Here is a 17,437-nt window from a genome sequence, read left to right as displayed (position 1 = left end):
CGCCCCCCCCTCCCTCTTCGCCCCCCCCTCCCTCTTCGCCCCCCCCTCCCTCTTCGCCCCCCCCTCCCTCTTCGCCCCCCCCTCCCTCTTCGCCCCCCCCTCCCTCTTCGCCCCCCCCTCCCTCTTCGCCCCCCCCTCCCTCTTCGCCCCCCCCTCCCTCTTCGCCCCCCCCTCCCTCTTCGCCCCCCCCTCCCTCTTCGCCCCCCCCTCCCTCTTCGCCCCCCCCTCCCTCTTCGCCCCCCCCTCCCTCTTCGCCCCCCCCTCCCTCTTCGCCCCCCCCTCCCTCTTCGCCCCCCCCTCCCTCTTCGCCCCCCCCTCCCTCTTCGCCCCCCCCTCCCTCTTCGCCCCCCCCTCCCTCTTCGCCCCCCCCTCCCTCTTCGCCCCCCCCTCCCTCTTCGCCCCCCCCTCCCTCTTCGCCCCCCCCTCCCTCTTCGCCCCCCCCTCCCTCTTCGCCCCCCCCTCCCTCTTCGCCCCCCCCTCCCTCTTCGCCCCCCCCTCCCTCTTCGCCCCCCCCTCCCTCTTCGCCCCCCCCTCCCTCTTCGCCCCCCCCTCCCTCTTCGCCCCCCCCTCCCTCTTCGCCCCCCCCTCCCTCTTCGCCCCCCCCTCCCTCTTCGCCCCCCCCTCCCTCTTCGCCCCCATCTCCCTCTTCGCCCCCCCCTCCCTCTTCGCCCCCCCCTCCCTCTTCGCCCCCCCCTCCCTCTTCGCCCCCCCCTCCCTCTTCGCCCCCCCCTCCCTCTTCGCCCCCCCCTCCCTCTTCGCCCCCCCCTCCCTCTTCGCCCCCCCCTCCCTCTTCGCCCCCCCTACCTCTTCGCCCCCCCCTCCCTCTTCGCCCCCCCCTCCCTCTTCGCCCCCCCCTCCCTCTTCGCCCCCCCTCCCTCTTCGCCCCCCCCTCCCTCTTCGCCCCCCCCTCCCTCTTCCCCCCCCCTCCCTCTTCGCCCCCCCCTCCCTCTTCGCCCCCCCCTCCCTCTTCGCCCCCCCTCCCTCTTCGCCCCCCCCTCCCTCTTCGCCCCCCCCTCCCTCTTCGCCCCCCCCTCCCTCTTCGCCCCCCCCTCCCTCTTCGCCCCCCCCTCCCTCTTCGCCCCCCCCCTCCCTCTTCGCCCCCCCCCTCCCTCTTCGCCCCCCCCCTCCCTCTTCGCCCCCCCCCTCCCTCTTCGCCCCCCCCCTCCCTCTTCGCCCCCCCCCTCCCTCTTCGCCCCCCCCTCCCTCTTCGCCCCCCCCCTCCCTCTTCGCCCCCCCCCTCCCTCTTCGCCCCCCCCCTCCCTCTTCGCCCCCCCCCCTCCCTCTTCGCCCCCCCCCCTCCCTCTTCGTGCCCCCCCCCCCCTCCTCCGGTCCCTCTCAGTACACCCGGCCATCTGTGCCCCATTTCTCCATGTGTACGAGCTAGTGCTGCAGGAAAGGAGTGAAAAGGACTGTTTTAAAAGCATGGTCGAGTCTTGTTTAGTGTGTGTGTGTGTGTGTGTGTGAGTCAAACGCTGTGTTTCTCATTTCCTGGGGGTGGGGGGTCTCAAAATCTCTTAATTAAAGAAGAATTGTTGCGGATCGTACCGATCACACCGCATGATATGGGGAGGGATGAGAGGGGCTGAGTTGGGCTAAAAGGGCTGCCCATAAAAACCAGGGTGCAGTGATATGAGAAACACGGGCTAATTCCTGTCGCAGTAACGGCTGTGTGTTGCTGGAGGTCTGTGGTGCGTGGAATGTTTCGGGTTTATCTGCGCTGTGCCTGGTCAGTTGATGCTCGGCGAGTGCTGCGCCCTCGGCTTGTACCTTTTCCTGTTCACTCTCTGATTTCTGTCCCCTCCTTGTGTTGTGCTGCACGCTGCGAAGGATGAGGATCCGGAAGCACCCCTACCTGTTGGAGACCATCTGGATGGACAAGTGCAAGTTTGACGAGGCGGAACGGTGTTTCCACGAGGCCCAGCAGGCCTTGGCTGTGGGGCGGGTTGCCCAGGAGGCCGAGCTGGAGCAGGGAGGCTGGCCGGCGGCTGGGGAGGTGGAGGAGGAAGGGTGGCCGGAGCGCGAGGCGGGGAAGAAGAGACGGCGGAAGCGTTCCCCGCGCGCCAAACCCGCGGCCGACACGTCCTGCCCCGATCGGCGCTCTCCGGAGGAGGCGGAGCGCGCCCGGCGGCTGAGGGTGTCGGGGTTTCCCGGTCCCAACGGTGCCACGCCCGGCCGCGAGACCCGCCCCCTGGCGGCCTGCCACCAGCTGTCCTGCGGCGTCTGGGTCAACAAGGGCGCTTTCGACGAGGCCGAGCGCCTGTTCGTGGTGCGCTCACAAGCGCGCAGCGTCCCGCGCTCTCTCCCCATCCCCGGCTCTGGGATCGGCGCCGTCCCCAAGCCCTGGGCCACCCCGGACGAAGGCTATGTCAGCGCCACGCCCGCGACCCCTGGCTTTCCTGACCGCATGCCCGTGACCCCTGCGACCCCTGACTTTCCTGACCGCATGCCGGTGACCCCTGGCTTTCCCGACTGCAAGACCGCGACCCCTGCAACCCCTGGCTTTCCTGACCGCATGCCAGTGACCCCTGGCTTTCCCGACCGCAAGTCTGCAACCCCTGGCTTTCCTGACCGCATGCCGGTAACCCCTGGCTTTCCTGACCGTATGCTGGTGACCCCTGCAACCCCTGGCTTTCCTGACCGCATGCCGGTGACCCCCGCAACCCCTGGCTTTCCCGACTGCAAGACTGCAACCCCTGGCTTTCCTGACCGCATGCCGGTGACCCCTGCAACCCCTGGCTTTCCCGACCGCAAGACTGCAACCCCTGGCTTTCCTGACCGCATGCCGGTAACCCCTGGCTTTCCCGACCGCAAGACTGCAACCCCTGGCTTTCCTGACCGCATGCCAGTGACCCCTGCAACCCCTGACTTTCATGACCACATGCCGGTGACCCCCGCGACCCCTGGCTTTCCCGACCGCAAGACCGCGACCCCTGCAACCCCTGGCTTTCCTGACCGCATGCCGGTGACACCTGCAACCCCTGGCTTTCCTGACCGCATGCCGGTGACCCCTGCAACCCCTGGCTTTCCTGACCGCATGCCGGTGACCCCTGCAACCCCTGGCTTTCCTGACCGCATGCCGGTAACCCCTGGCTTTCCTGACCGCATGCCGGTAACCCCTGGCTTTCCTGACCGCATGCCGGTGACCCCTGCAACCCCTGGCTTTCCTGACCGCGTGCCGGTGACCCCCGCGACCCCCGGCTTTCCCAGCCGCCCGCCAGTCGTGGGGATGTTCCCCGGTGCCGCCCACCGCCCGCTGGTACCCGAGGCCTGGCTGGAGAAGCCGCTGTACGACGAGGCCGAGCGGCTCTACTATGAGATGCTGCACGGCGGGCCGGACACGGGCGCTGAGAGTGCAGGCCCCACCCTCCCCGAGTCCAGCCCGCTACCCGCCAGGGGCAGGGATCATGTGGCTGCCGCTCGCTACCACCTTCACCCGGACAGCGAGCCGGTGTGGTTCAATAAACCCGCCTACCACGCCGCAGAATTACACTACCACCTGGCAGGAATCCGGAGAGCGGCCGGTGGGATCCGGGAGCCGGTGTCGCGCCCACGTCCGCCACCGAAGAAACCTGCTCCTGCTCTGCACTGTGCGGGACTCCGGGATAAGTAGGCTTGCATCATATTTCATACACCCCAACCTTTCACTCCCCCTCTCTTACTTCCAGCATTACCCTTTATTATCTTTTCGAGTCATCCTTCAATCAATGACGCCTCCAATTTTTGGGGGCGTGGGGGCCCTCACGGGACCGTTTAATGGGTAGCGCGGCACATTCAACATGCCATGCCGTGTGTGTGCGTTCTAAAAATGTAAGCTGTGAGCCGGCAGCTCCAGAGCACTGCAAGGCCGCACAGCTTAAAGAGAACGTTTCCTTCGACACGAGTTGGGTCTGGTTTCCTTTATCGGATGTCCGGCAAAACGTTGTGAAGACGGCCTGTGCCCGTTGAAGTCCTGGAGCTAGAAATTCGACTTGGGCGGCATCACGCTGACCACTTGTTAATCCTGTCCTGCCCGACACTCGGTGCCACTGATGCCTGAGCCGAATCTCGCGCCCCCCCCCCCCCCCTACTCGCCCGCCTTGTTGCAGCTGATGGCGTTCTCCGGTGTTCCTTTCTCACCCCCGAAGACCTCCTGCACAAACTTCCACCCGCGTCGGGGGGTGGGATCCAGAGCCAGTCGAGTACGTTGGCCCGTGAGGCGAGAGCGCTCCACGGAAGGCGAGTGGCTGCCTTCGTTAGTTTCCGGTCTGTGCTTCGAGTATTCAGATAATCCAGAGTCATCGGTAGCACTTCTAGTGATGGCTGCTGTCGCTCTTCCAGTCCGTGGCCTGGAACGTGACAACTAAACACGCATTAGCGAGCTGGGGAGCGAGGGGCAAGTGGGAGCGAGGGGGTGGGTGGGGGCCGCATTGTGCGTGCCTCGGGGAGCGTCCATCGCTGCCAAAGAACGATGCGATTGGTCGGCTCCGGTTGTATCGCAGGTGGTGAGAGGGAAAGCTTGGTCACTGTACATTTGTTACTGGATGGGGTCACAGCACGTTATAAGTAACAGACTGGGGGAATGTTACGAAAGGTTTATTCTGCCATTTTACGTTTCTTCAATGAAGGATTTGCTCCTGCACCCCGGCTACATGTTAGTTTTTATTTTCATTCCTGGGGTGCTGGCAAAGCTGGCGTTTACTGCCTGTCCCTGGGTGCCCAGAGAGGTCTGTGCTGGGTCTTTGAGCTGCTGCAGGCGGTTTGATACAGCGGCGTGTTGGTGTGGGTCTGGAGTGTCTCAAACCAGACCGGGAAAGGGCAGCCGATTCCTTCCCTAAAAAGGCTTCCGCGAAGCGGCTGGGTTTTTACCGATAATCTGACTGCTTCATGGTCACTTGTACTGACACCGGCGTTTTATTTTAAATCTGAAATATTACAGATTCTCAAACTGCCATGGTGGGATTTGATCTTGCGTTCTCTGGATTATTAGTCCAGGTTCCTGGATTGCTGGTTCATTATCATAACTACTACCCTACCGTATACAGAATTATAGACTAGTACAGCACTGAAGGCAGCCATTTGGACAATCGAGTCTGCTGGCACTTTCAAAGAGCAATCCAGTTAGTCCCGCTCTTTCCCCATTATTCCTGCAATCGCTGCTCAGCCAATCCTAATATACACCATGCACATAATATTTACACCAATTGCCCGTCCTATCATACACAAAAAAACATAAGCAATAGGAGCAGGAGTAGGCCGTTCGGCCCCTCGAGCCTGCTCCGCCATTGAATAAGATCATGGCTGATCTTCTGCCTCAACTCCACTTTCCTGCCCTATCCCCATATCCCTTGATTCGCTTAATATCCAAAAATCTTGAATATACTCAACGACTGAGCCTCCACAGCCCTCTGGGGTAGAGAATTCCAAGGATTCACCACCCTCTTCGCTATTATTCTTTAAACCGTTACCTGCTCCTCTTTCCGTACAGTCACCAGTTTAAATGTCCGCTGGCCTCGCCCTTTCTCTGTGGGCTCAGCTGTTTCTCCTTCCTTCCGGGACGACCCCCCCCTCCCCCCCCCCCCCCCCCATTCTCCCCGCCCTTCGCTGCCGCGCGCAATGCGTGGCCTTCCCTGCGCGGGTGGTGCCTTTTGTCCACTCGGGGGCCTCGTTTCCCGTGTGGTACATGTGGGTTATGTGCCCGCCTTCCTTCTGAGCTGCTCCACTCTGCGTCGACTCACCCATCAGATCATTCAGTGGTTACAGCAGAAGATGTTGTACGTGAGTGGCCCGAGGAGAGGAGAAAGGCGACATATACCGTTGGGTGGGGCGAGGGGGGCCCTTCAACACGTTCTGATGTGGGGTCCTGCCCCGTAACGGTACCCCGGCCTTTCTCCTTCCGACCTGTGCACTTCCAGCAGTCGGTCTTCATATTTCCAACACGCCCACTCCTTTCATCCTGTTCTGTTTCTGTTCATTGGATCCCGTTTATGTCGCTGCTGCTTATTCTCTGCGATTTTACTGTAAAAGACGCACGGCCTCAGGTAGTCACAACATGTAAATGTATCTAAACCTTTTCCTGCCCGCCATAGCCGACAACCAAACCACCTCGCAGCCTGTCGGTATAAAATGGCCACCGTTGATCCCACGGACCGATGATGATGTCTCGTTAACGGGCATGGTGATCTTGCTCTAATCCGAGCAGTGCTTTTTAACAGCGTGATCGCTGGCTAACCCCTCCCGGAGATCTGTGATGGAAAACCCCTTTAGTTAGTCTGGCGTTGTGCTTGCGAGTGAGCAGTGGCTGGGAGACAACAGACGTTTGGCTAGGGGGTTGTGGGGAGAAGAGGACCGCGTGAATTGGGTGCGCCCATTTTACATTCCGACTCTCGGGTTCGGAATCTGAGGCTGCCGGCGGCAGTTTAGGAAGGGTGGGGTTTGTGTCGGGTCTATGGAATGTGAGCCATCACCGTGTGAACACCAACTGCATGGTGCCTGAATCCCAATTCTGCTTGTGGGAGCAGTGTTTTAATTCTTTGCGCTCGCTTGCTGCTTTATGAGGGGGCGGGCTGAGGAGTTACAGAAGCTTGCCCAGCACAGCGAAAAGGACGGGCCTTTTCAGCTCGCGTGATCGGCGATCGCATGCAGTCCAGGACACTGTGATTCACTCCGCGGTCAAGTAGCTCTCAACCAAGGCTGGCGTGCAAATACCCGTCACTTAGATCCGCAAGAAGTGGTCACTTCACTATCGCGAGTCGGTGTGAGGTGGGGGAAAGAAACGCACAAATAAGGTGACCCCCAGGTTAAGTTGGACTTTCCTGTACTGTGGAGAGGGTCACGGTGCGCTCACGGGAGCCCGTCACCTTTTGTTATAAATCCCACTCCCTCGCTGCGGTGATGGGGGACTCACCTGTGGGATGTAAGACACCCGCGCTGTCCTAGCACCACTTTGTTCTGGTGATGCGAGGTGTAAACCACAGTAGGAGCTAACGGTGTTATAATCATTTAACTCCTGTAATGATAGAATTGCTGTTCGCTCCCCTAATGCACTATGTTAGAACGGGGTAGATGGTAGGGTCCGTTTTTCTCTCATCCTGCGCTATTATCTTGCAGTCCGTTAATCGCGGGCTATATTATGTAATCGTTGCGATCAGCATCTCTTTACTGTGCCTCTCATCTGACCTCTTCCCCACCTTGTAGGACCATGGCAGTTAACTTTTTGGCAGAGGAGAAAATCTGGTTCGATAAATACAAGTACGATGACGCAGAGATGCAGTACTACACTCAGCTGAACGCACCGACCACTACCACAGTGGAGAATTCTCTAGCTACACAGGTACAATGCAACGCACTAGTATTAACGCCCGTGTGTGTCTGTGGTAGCGTTATTTTACACACTTAACTCGTAGTAAATGGGCGGCAGTGTTAACCCTTCAAGTATGCACGTCTCACTTTTGTCAGTAAAACGTGTCTTCTGACATGAGAGCTGACTTGACCATGCAAGTTACTAATCCGTGTGTCAGAACGTTTAAAAACAGACCGTGTCGAAATGTGGCGATTGAAAACCGAAATGCACACAGGTTGGTCAGGGGCTGAAGGAGAAGAGTAATTCGATACCTTGACTTGTAACCCCTTATCGCAATGTTACCTTTTCTCTTTCAGGTACTGACTGACCCGAGGTGCTTTCCCATGTTTCATATCGACTCTTTCTTTTCAGCTCCGGTGGACCTAACTTTGCTGTAATAAAGTCGCCCAGCTAAAATCTAACTGCCCGGATGCTTTCAATGTAAAACATCTTGCATTTATATAGCACCTTTTAACTTGGTAAAACTTCCCAAGGCGCTTCACTGGAGCGGCAATCGAACAAAATCTGACACCGAGCCACATATTAGGACAGGTGACCAAAAGCTTGGTCAAAGAGGGAGGTTTTAAGGAGAGATTGAAAGGAGGAGAGAGAGAGGCAGAGAGGATAAAGTAGGGAATTCTCAGGCTGCCAATGGTGGGGTGATGGAAATTGGGGATAGGGATGTGCAAGAGGCCAGAGTTGAAGGAGCACAGAGATCTCGGAGGGTTGTTAGGGCTAGTTTCTCCTGTCAGCCTAACCTGTAGCAGAGTTTAGTTGGTTTTGTAATGAGCAACGCTCGATCAGGCGTGTCCAAACCACAATACCGTCTTACTCGCTCTTGGATTTCTTATTCGGTTAATGTCAGTGACTTGAGATGCATGGAGATTCATTTGAATGTTGATTCAAACTTGGTGCGTGCTACCTGACCCTCCAGAATACTCACTAATGAATCCCACAAAAAAAACCTGCTCGGGCTACCCTCTCTTCTCTTTCCCTGTCCCCCACCTCTCCCCTTACTCTACGTGACCAGTGTCTTGTCAGTTGGTCTTCAGGCTAATGAGGGTAAGGAGCGTTACACCCAAGTGTCCTCAAAAATAACCCTCAACTTGTCTTGTTTAATCTGACACGGAACTCTTGTCTTCAGCACTGCAAGGGTTGAGTTCTTTCTACACGTGATAGGATGTGTGGCGGTTAAGGGCTGTCAATTTGGTTGCATTTGCTGATTGTACCAGAGGTGGCTGCAGAATTCCTTGCCTGTACATCGTGCCCCTCCGTTGCACGACTAACTTGACGCCTAGATTGGACCCAGTTACAGAGGCCGGCCTCAGCCTAAAGTGACCTCCAGTAGGGATGTCACTGTCCAAGCCCCTCGAAGAGGCCCCGAACTCGGTGACTCGTACTCTAGAACATCCATTTTGTGTGTGGATCCTCGCACCATGCCGAAAGCATCTGAGGAAACGGAGACTTGGGGCAACAACTGCTGGAAGATGCTAACATGGAGCCCGGGTTTAAGAACACACACGGATGTATCCAGGGCTCAGGACCTACCGCAATTGGGTCTCAAGGAAGCAAGCAGCTGCCGCTTTAAGTTCTGCCCCCCTCCCCCCCAACCATGTGATGGGGTATGGTATGCGCCCACACTCTGGGCAGGGGGATGGTCCACTGCTCCCGTGCGTTATTGCGATGAGCTGTGTCGCTCTGCCCGTGAGGTATTTTCCTGCTGCAGTTGTCTAGTGATGGGAAGAGAGGTGAGCAGGGTCAAGGCAGTTTCATGTCACTCTGATGGCGTATATAGAACCGACTCGAGCTCCGTGGCAGACTCTGGAATCCAGTACCTGAAGCGGTTGGGTCTGCAGTGATGGTTACTGGGTCCTGGAGGAGCGACCACATCATGCCCCATAGCTCCAGATAACCCGACAAGCGGCTGGTCGCAGATGGTCCAGATGGACAGCAGTGGAAAGCTCACTAATGCTCCGTGCGAGAAGCTGGTTAAACACAAAGTAGTGCTAAGAGCACTGGGGGGGTCCCCAGGTCTTAATCGTTGCTCACTTGCACCTAAGGGCTCCAGACTTGGCTAATTGAGGTCCCTGTGTAAGTCGGTGAGTGTATGGAAACGTGACCTGTTGATTTCTTTGCTCGGTTTGGAGACTCTTGGCATTTTCCGCACTGTTGGACGACTAACTGGCCAAAATGAGCACTGATGTGGGAGTGAGCTGGTCCTTTGATCCCCTGCGGTATGACTAGATCAAGCATCGGTCTGAGTTAATTGGCGATGGTGCCGGCACCGATTTATTTTGGGGTTTCTGAAGTTAATTTCAGCTCCCAGAGTAGCGAGCAGCTTCCCACATAAACACATCTGAGGAAAGGCGGGTTAATGTTCCAACTGTGCTCACTTGGGCAGAACCTTCGAATGCCGTGTAGGTTTTTTTCTAATTAACCTCGTCAGTCTTGGTGCCTTTTGCGGAACGTGATGCCTGGAATGGGCCCCCTGGATAGTGTTGTTCCATTCGGTGGTGTCTATTGTGGAGGGAGGGAGGGTGAAACTGGAAATGGCAGAAAGCTCATTCCCCACAACAGGAGTGGGTAGTCATCGTGGTGCCACTGAATGCAATGGCACTCAGAAACCCACTCCTGACTCTTACAAATGTTATTAAATAAGTGGGTATTGGGCCTAAATGGCAGAGGACGGAAATGTTGGTGTTTGTCTCTCCCTCGGTGTGTTTCTCTGTGGTGCTGTGATCATTCTCTTTTTTGATCTCGTGTAGAATTCGGATGGTATTGGAGAATTTCCTCCTATAAATGGAGCACAAATCACAGCTTGCCTGACTGCTCTTTGTGAATCCTTTTCCTGCACCACACGCTTCGCGTTTCGGGCAAATTGTACCTGTTCTAAAATTGCTAACCCAGGCGTCAAAAATGTATAGAAACCAACGGGTCCTAATTTCCCATCAGCTTGCCAAACTGCAAATGTGTCGATTCATCCCTCGTACCTGACTTGCAGGGGAGGGAATGCCACAAACAAGTGTTGTCACTATTCAATCACTTACCTTTCGAATTGTCCAGACTGATCTTTTAAAGCATTCTTAATACTATTTGATGTGGTGCCTGCATACAAAGTTACTTTACCCGTTTAATTGTATTCCTTGTTTTCTGTCTCTCTATTTTAGAAATTAAAATCTGAAACTCCTTTTGTTCACCCTATATTTTTGGGAGTGTTTTTCCTTTTTTGCCATTTCCGCAGACGCTGCGAACCTCTGAATTCTGTGTCTGTCATTCACGTGCCTGTCTAGTCCCTGAAGGTTACTTTCTGCTGGGTGTGCTCCGGAGAAGGGGGGGTGGGGGGGGGAGAGAACGACAGCAGGTGAATCTGCAATCCTGATCTTCGGTCTGAATGGGAGGCAGTCTTGCCGTGTCTTTGCTTCAGTTGCTGGATGTGATTTCTCTCTTTTTTTCCCCCCCCCTCCCCCGCATCCATGGGCACTGATCAGCCCAACATCCATTCATCGTGTGATATTCAACTTTGGGGGGTATCACAACCGAAGTCCGCAACACCTCTGGCAGGATCACAGGAATGAGGGGGGGGGGAATCCATGGCTGATTTCCCTCTTCCTCCTATACAAGCTGAGATCTGTTCTCTCGGTACAGATCTCCTTCGTCTGTAATCCTCAGTAGCTCACTGACTTAACCATCGGAGAGGGGGGAGGGCTTGTTTTTAAACCTGTGGTAAGTGACCACTCTGACACACTGAGAGGTGTGTGGCGGAGGGGAGGTTCTGCGCTCTGACTACGCCGTAGCTTTGAGTTGCAGCTCAGCTTGTCTCCCACGGTCGGTCAGAAACTTTCGAGCATGTTGTTCACATTTACCTGGAGTTTGGAGCGCTCTGGTGTGGTGAAATCGCTGCTCCGTGGATCGGATGCTGGCCCGCACCCATCCTACCTGCCTGGCCGATGGGTTCTCAGGGCACCGCGCTCGCCTGGTTTGCATTTCCCCTCTCGGCCGGTGATTGTAACCCACCGACTTTTTTTTTGTTGTTTTTTTTTGCTGTCGTTTGACCAGAGATCAAGCTTTTGACTAAATTCTTTCTGCACTACCTAGGAAAACGGAGCGAGTAACATCCTTCGAGACATTGCCAGAGCCAGGGAGAATATCCAGAGGTCACTGGCCGGAGTGAGTACCTGCTCCTCGTAGCTGGCCGCAGACTCAAGATGCCCACTTAGTTGTGCACAAAGCCTTTCCCACCAAAACCCCCAAACCTTTAACTGCTAGAAAGCTAGGTGACAATTTACACTGTGTTCGCACCGCATTTTGTTTTAAAATGTCTGCACAAGTTGATTGCATTCCTAGCCAGATGTGAAACACTATCAAGTGTTTCAATAGAAATACATTTCCTTCAAATATGTGATATGGTAGCGAAACAGACATCTTAAAAAAAAAACCTAAATAACACCAACTCCAGAGTCGATTCCAATCGGCTTAAAATGGGACTCTGGTTTTTCCTTGACTAGTTACAACTAAAGTTGCATTCCACTTAACCCCATCTGGTAATGCTTCCTCTTGTAAGAAATAAGAGCAGGAGTAGGCTATGCTATCCCTCGAGCCAGCTCCATGTAGAAACATAGAAAATAGTGCAGGAGTGGCCCTTCGAGCCTGTACCACCATTCAATAAAATCATGGCTGATCATTCAACCTCAGTACCCCTTTCCTGCTTTCTCTCCATACCCCTTAATGCCTTTGGCCGTAAGGGCCATATCTAACTCCCTTTTGAATATATCTAACAAACTGGTCACAACAACTTTCTGCGTTAGAGAATTCCACAGGTTAACCACTCTCTGAGTGAAGAAGTTTCTCCTCATCTCGGTCCTAAATGGCTTACCCCTTATCCTTAGACTGTGACCCCTGGTTCTGGACTTCCCCAACATCGGGAACATTCTTCCTGCATCTAACCTGTCCAATCCCATCAGAATTTTATGTGTTTCTATGAAATCCACTCTCATTCTTCTAAACTCTAGTGGATACAAGCCCAGTTGATCCAGTCTCTCCTCATATGTCAGCCCTGCCATCCCGGGAATCAATCTAGTGAACCTTCGCTGTACTCCCTCAATAGCAAGAACGTCCTTCCTCAGATTAGGAGACCAAAACTGAACACAATATTCCAGGTGTGGCCTCACCAAGGCCCTGTACAACTGCAGTAAGACCTCACTGCTCCTATACTCAAATCCCCTTGCTATGAAGGTCAACATGCCATTTGCCGCCTTCACCGCCTGCTGTACCTGCATGCCAACTTTCAATGACTGATGTACCATGACACCCAGGTCTCGTCGCACCTCCCCTTTTCCTAATCTGTCACCATTCAGATAATATTCTGTCTTCCTGTTTTTGCCACCAAAGTGGATAATAGTAACTACTCACTGCACGGCTGAAATGCCTGCCTCTATTATAATCTCTGACTCCCTAAACTACCAGGGAAATGGTATGAAACTGCCTCTGTGCTTCTCTGTACAAGCAGATAATACCTGTTGCATCTGATTCTTGTAGGGTGGGCGGAGGGAAGGGAGGGGTGCACTCCCCTCTACGTCAACCACCCTCTGCAGTACCTTGCACAAACATTATTCTGTGCAGGTGATCCTTGTAGGGAGTAGGGGGCAGGCTATCCAACCACGGGAGGCACCGCACCCGAGGTCCACAACGTGCATACTTTCCATTAGGGATCATTCGATAGTGATGGAGACTGAGGAGCCGGGGTGTGTCTCCATTTCCCCCCCCCCCGTCCACCCATAGCTGATGGACACTGAAGACTGATGATTCATTGAAACATATAAAATTCTTACAGGGCTTGACCGAGTAGATGCTAGGAGGGTGTCGTGTCATCGTCCTCTTTCGCCCCCCCCCCCCCAAACTGGGAGTCTGGAACCAGGGGTCACAGTCTCGGAATAAGGGGTTACAATTTAGGACCGAGATGAGGAGAAATTTCTTCACTCAAAGGGTTGTGAATTTTTGGAATTCTTTATCCCAGAGGGCTGTGAAGGCTCAGTTGTTGAGTATATCCCAGACCGAGATCGATAAGTTTTAAGATATTGGGGAATCTGGGGACATGGGGATAGTGGAGTTGAAGTGGAAGATCAGCCATGATATTGAATGGCAGAGCAAGCTCGAATGGCCTACTCCCGCTCCTATTTCTTATGCTCTTGCAACATGTAATCATCGCCCAGCACACTGGGAATTGAACCAGCAACCTTCTCGGCCTGTGCAGGTCGCTTCCAACCTGAGCAACGCTTTTACCAACAGTGGCCACAAGAATTCACGTTTCCCAGCAGCGTCTCAGTCTGTCATCAGCCAGGGACACGCGGGCCCATCCTCACTAGTTAGCCCTTGCTATGATACAAGCAACACTGGTTAACTGACAACGCTGTGTTCCAACACCAATTTTGCATGGTTGGGGGGAGGGGGGGGTGGTGGTTGTGTTCGTATTGGTAAAATCGAAAGCAGCCATACCTAATCGTGAAATAAAGGGTTGCCGTAATTATTTTTGAAGTTAACTTCATATTTTTAAGTACCTTTTTTCCTGATTCGAAGCAGTGCAGGTGCTTGAGGTGTCCGTGAGTTTTTACGATTGTCACTAACACGTGGCGTCTTCTCCTGTGGTTTTACACCCTTTTTTTGGGCTTGGCATGAAATTTTGTATCTTGCGTCCCCCCCCCAAATAAAGGCACCGTTGAAATAGATTTTGAGGAACTCGCGCCCGAGTAGGGTGTACTCGTGTAAAGATCATTTGTCACCCATTGTCTCCCAGTGTTCCCTTCAAAGTTAGGGTGGGGGGCAGGGGGGCTTCTCTGGGCTGTTGCGGGGAATCCTATTTGTTTTGGTTCGTGTACACGTCTATATGGAAAGTAATTAACACAGAAGTCCAGACGGGATATTTAGATCGAGTTAATGTTAGTAATTCGGGTCTGTTGTAGACTCGTTAGTCCTGTAAGTGGCCCTGCTTTTATGGGAGCTAATTCACGCTATCCTATATCTACTTGTATGATCGTGAACCCAGGAGTGTAACTCTGGTGATAAGGCTGCCCTATAAGGAGAGCTGGAATAGAATGGGCCTATATTCTCGAACATTTAGAAGAATGACAGGTGATCTCTTTGAAACATATAATAGTTTTGGAGGGTTTGACAGGGGAGATGCTGAAAGGATGTTTCCCCTGGCTGCAGAGTCTAGAACTAGGGGGCATAGGATAAAGGGTCGGCTATTTAGAACTGAGATGAGGAGAAATCTCTTCACTCAGAGGGTGGTGAATCTTTGGAATTCTCTACCCCAGAGGGCTGTGGATGCTCAGTCATTTGAGTATATTCAAGACGGAGATCGATAGATTTTTGGACACTCGGGGAATCAAGGGATATGGAGATCGAGCGGGAAAGTGGAGTTGAGGTAGAAGTTCATCCATGATATTGAATGGTGGAGCAGGCTCGGGGGACCGAATGGAATGCTCCTAATTCTTGTTACGGACAGGTAATGACCATCTGCTCCATCAAGCCTGTCCCACACAATTACAATACGTTGTGTATCACAACATGTACACTCCACTCCACCCCAAATCATCTGATCATCTGGAAGAGGCAAAAAAACAAATTAATAAAACTGGGGGGGTAGCGTCGGGGTGGTGGATGTGGGAAGAATCTGGGCGATTCTTCTTCGAAATGTTCTAATGAAACGCCCTTGTGATTTGAATGGGACACCCATGTCTATTGCACATGTACTTCAAGCACTTCGAAGGCAACCAAGTTAGCACTGAGGCTCAGTTTGAATTATTGAGCTTCATTCCACAGTGTGGTGAATGTACAGTGCAATATTGTCAGATTCACTTCGTTCAGTCAATACAAGTGATAACATGGAAGTAATGTGCAGGCTGCACTAACCCACATTAGTGGGGAGTCTTGCTTGACTTGGAACAGACTAGCCCCTCTGCATTCTGCCTTTCCTGGGACCTTCCTATCTCTGCTGCAGTTAGGCTGTATTGAAAGTGCTGCACCATTCTGTTTTATTCCTGACTCTTCTGTCAGAAAGAGATCAAAAATCTTCCAACACGATGGATGTGGAGGATATATTAATTATAGAGACGAGCCATTGGATTGCTTAATATTTATAATCTATGAGGAAACCATGTGGAGTCTTGTCTCATTCCATCTCAGACACTTTTTTCACTATGCTTTTAACACGCATCATTAAAAGTTGTGTTTTAAAAGTTTTTATTCCTCCCCCCTCCCCCTCCCCCCCCCCCCATCCAATCATTTCTCTGGAAAATAGGTCAAAAAATTCCCTGAAAGAATGTATTTTTATATTTGATTTTTTGGGGGGAATGGTGGGTGGAATTTAGTCGCCTGACAGCGTTTCTGAGGGATACACACTCTGGGCACACATCTCCCTCCCACGTGAACTTGCTGACCTAGGCTGGGTCATTGGTCGATGTGCTGCAATTGACTACTGTGTTGGGGGAAGAGGGCAATTGTCCCCCACACAGTTGCTCCCTGGTAAACTCCTGCTGGAAGATGTGAATGTGTGGCAGACGTGTGAATAATGGTACTGGGGAGCACCTCGAACCCATGGAACTGTATGCCCAGCAAGAGTCAGTACCTGCAGGAAGTGAGGAGGGGGGGGGGGGGAAATGTATAAAAAATAGATCATATACTAAAGATTTGTTGAGTGACCTAACGCCTATTCGGCCCTGGCCTTGCATTGAGGTCTGAGGTGTGCCATTAACGGTCATATCCACAAGGCTGAGTGATGGCTTTGGGTACGAACAAACGTAGCATTCTTCACCAGAATTCCAGGAATTATATGACTGGAGCGCATTGACGTACTTGGGAATAGACAACCTCCTCTAGCTTTGTCCTCGTTTCCCTGGAAACAGCAGCACGCTCCGATCCGTGTCCCCCTCTGCCGCCCCCAGGATCTAAACCGTCAGTCCGGCTTCACTTGATTGATCAGCCGTGGCCTGCATACCATGTCCAGAGTTCACCAGAAGTAATTAATGAAAAAAGGGGCAATCTAATAGAGGTCTTCAAAGTTATGAAGGGCATTAGACAGGGTTGAGATAGAGAAGATGCTTCCAATTGTGGGGAAGTCTAAAAATAGGGGTCATAAATATAAGATCATCACTAATCAATACAATAGGGAATTCAGGAGGAACTTCTTTACCCATTGAATAGTGAGAATGTGAACTTGCTAGCATAGGGAGAAGTTGGGGCAAATAGCATAAGGGGAAGGTAGAAAAATATGTGAGGGAGAACGGTCATGCTGATGGGGTGGGAGGAGGGGGATGTGGAGCAGGAACACTTGTACGGACCAGTTGGGCCCAATGCCTGTTTCTCTACTGTGAATTCAATGTAAAAAGCACAAGTGTGCGACCCATAATGTTCAGGTTTCCTGATTGTAGAAGTCTCTGAGGAGCTTCCACCCCCCCCCCCCCCCCCCACTTTACCAGCCCATTCATTATCGGCTAAGACAACGGAGGGAGCCTCCAAGAAGGGAAGGGCCCTTGCCGTCCTTTTGAAAATGGCAGCGTATAGGTCCTCTGGTAAATTTACACCAATCTAAAGAAAGCCCCACCTGAGGGTGGGATGATGATTTTTGAAAGGACTGCTAATTAATCAGCGAATGCATTTTTTTTACGAAATTAAGTGAAAATGACTGCTTCAACTTTACGTAGAGTTTTAAAACATCTTAAAGCGGTGGAACAAGAGCTGCCCCTTTCGACCCAGTAGAAACTGAGGCACTCGTTTAAGAAAGAGGCTCTTTTTATTTATAAGAAAAAAATTGACACGCCTTCTTAAAAAAAAAACTGACCCTTTTTAACCAATAGGGATACGCACCCGAAGGGAGTGGGGTAAATGAACCCCCCTCCAGTTAAGAGTAAAACAAACTCACTGAATTGGCACCAAGGTTTGTGTCATAATTAACTGGGCATCGCTCTCTTAAAACGGAACCTAACGCTGGAGCAAATCTGTGGGAAGGGGCCAAAGTAGCAGAAGGAAGATGATGAAAGCCGGCTCGGGTTCCTGGTATCCGTGTTAACATGCTGTGTTGGTGTTGGATATATCGGTGGCCTTTAGTCTGCGTGGCAGAAAGTT

General features: G+C 53.1%; 1 protein-coding gene across 5 annotated transcripts in view; it reads left to right on the top strand.

Moving 5' to 3' along the window:
* The window catches only part of eef1db (eukaryotic translation elongation factor 1 delta b (guanine nucleotide exchange protein)), a 39,561-nt gene that overhangs the window by 10,758 nt on the left and 11,366 nt on the right, over positions 1–17,437 (top strand). For 2 of the 5 annotated variants that reach the window (XM_070881789.1, XM_070881787.1), the window contains exons 1-3: positions 1,814–3,606; positions 7,174–7,309; positions 11,414–11,485. In XM_070881789.1, the coding sequence (XP_070737890.1) occupies positions 1,829–3,606; positions 7,174–7,309; positions 11,414–11,485 (1,986 nt within the window). In that variant the 5' untranslated portion in view covers positions 1,814–1,828. Of the gene's footprint in view, positions 1–1,813; positions 3,607–7,173; positions 7,310–11,413; positions 11,486–17,437 lie in introns of those variants that run through there. The other 3 variants (XM_070881790.1, XM_070881788.1, XM_070881791.1) reach the window with 2 other exon arrangements.

This window comes from Pristiophorus japonicus, chromosome 5 (assembly GCF_044704955.1).
Source record: "Pristiophorus japonicus isolate sPriJap1 chromosome 5, sPriJap1.hap1, whole genome shotgun sequence".
Taxonomy (NCBI): domain Eukaryota; kingdom Metazoa; phylum Chordata; class Chondrichthyes; family Pristiophoridae; genus Pristiophorus; species Pristiophorus japonicus.
Note: the sequence above shows the minus strand (reverse complement) of the source record. Positions and strands in the feature narration are given on the sequence as shown.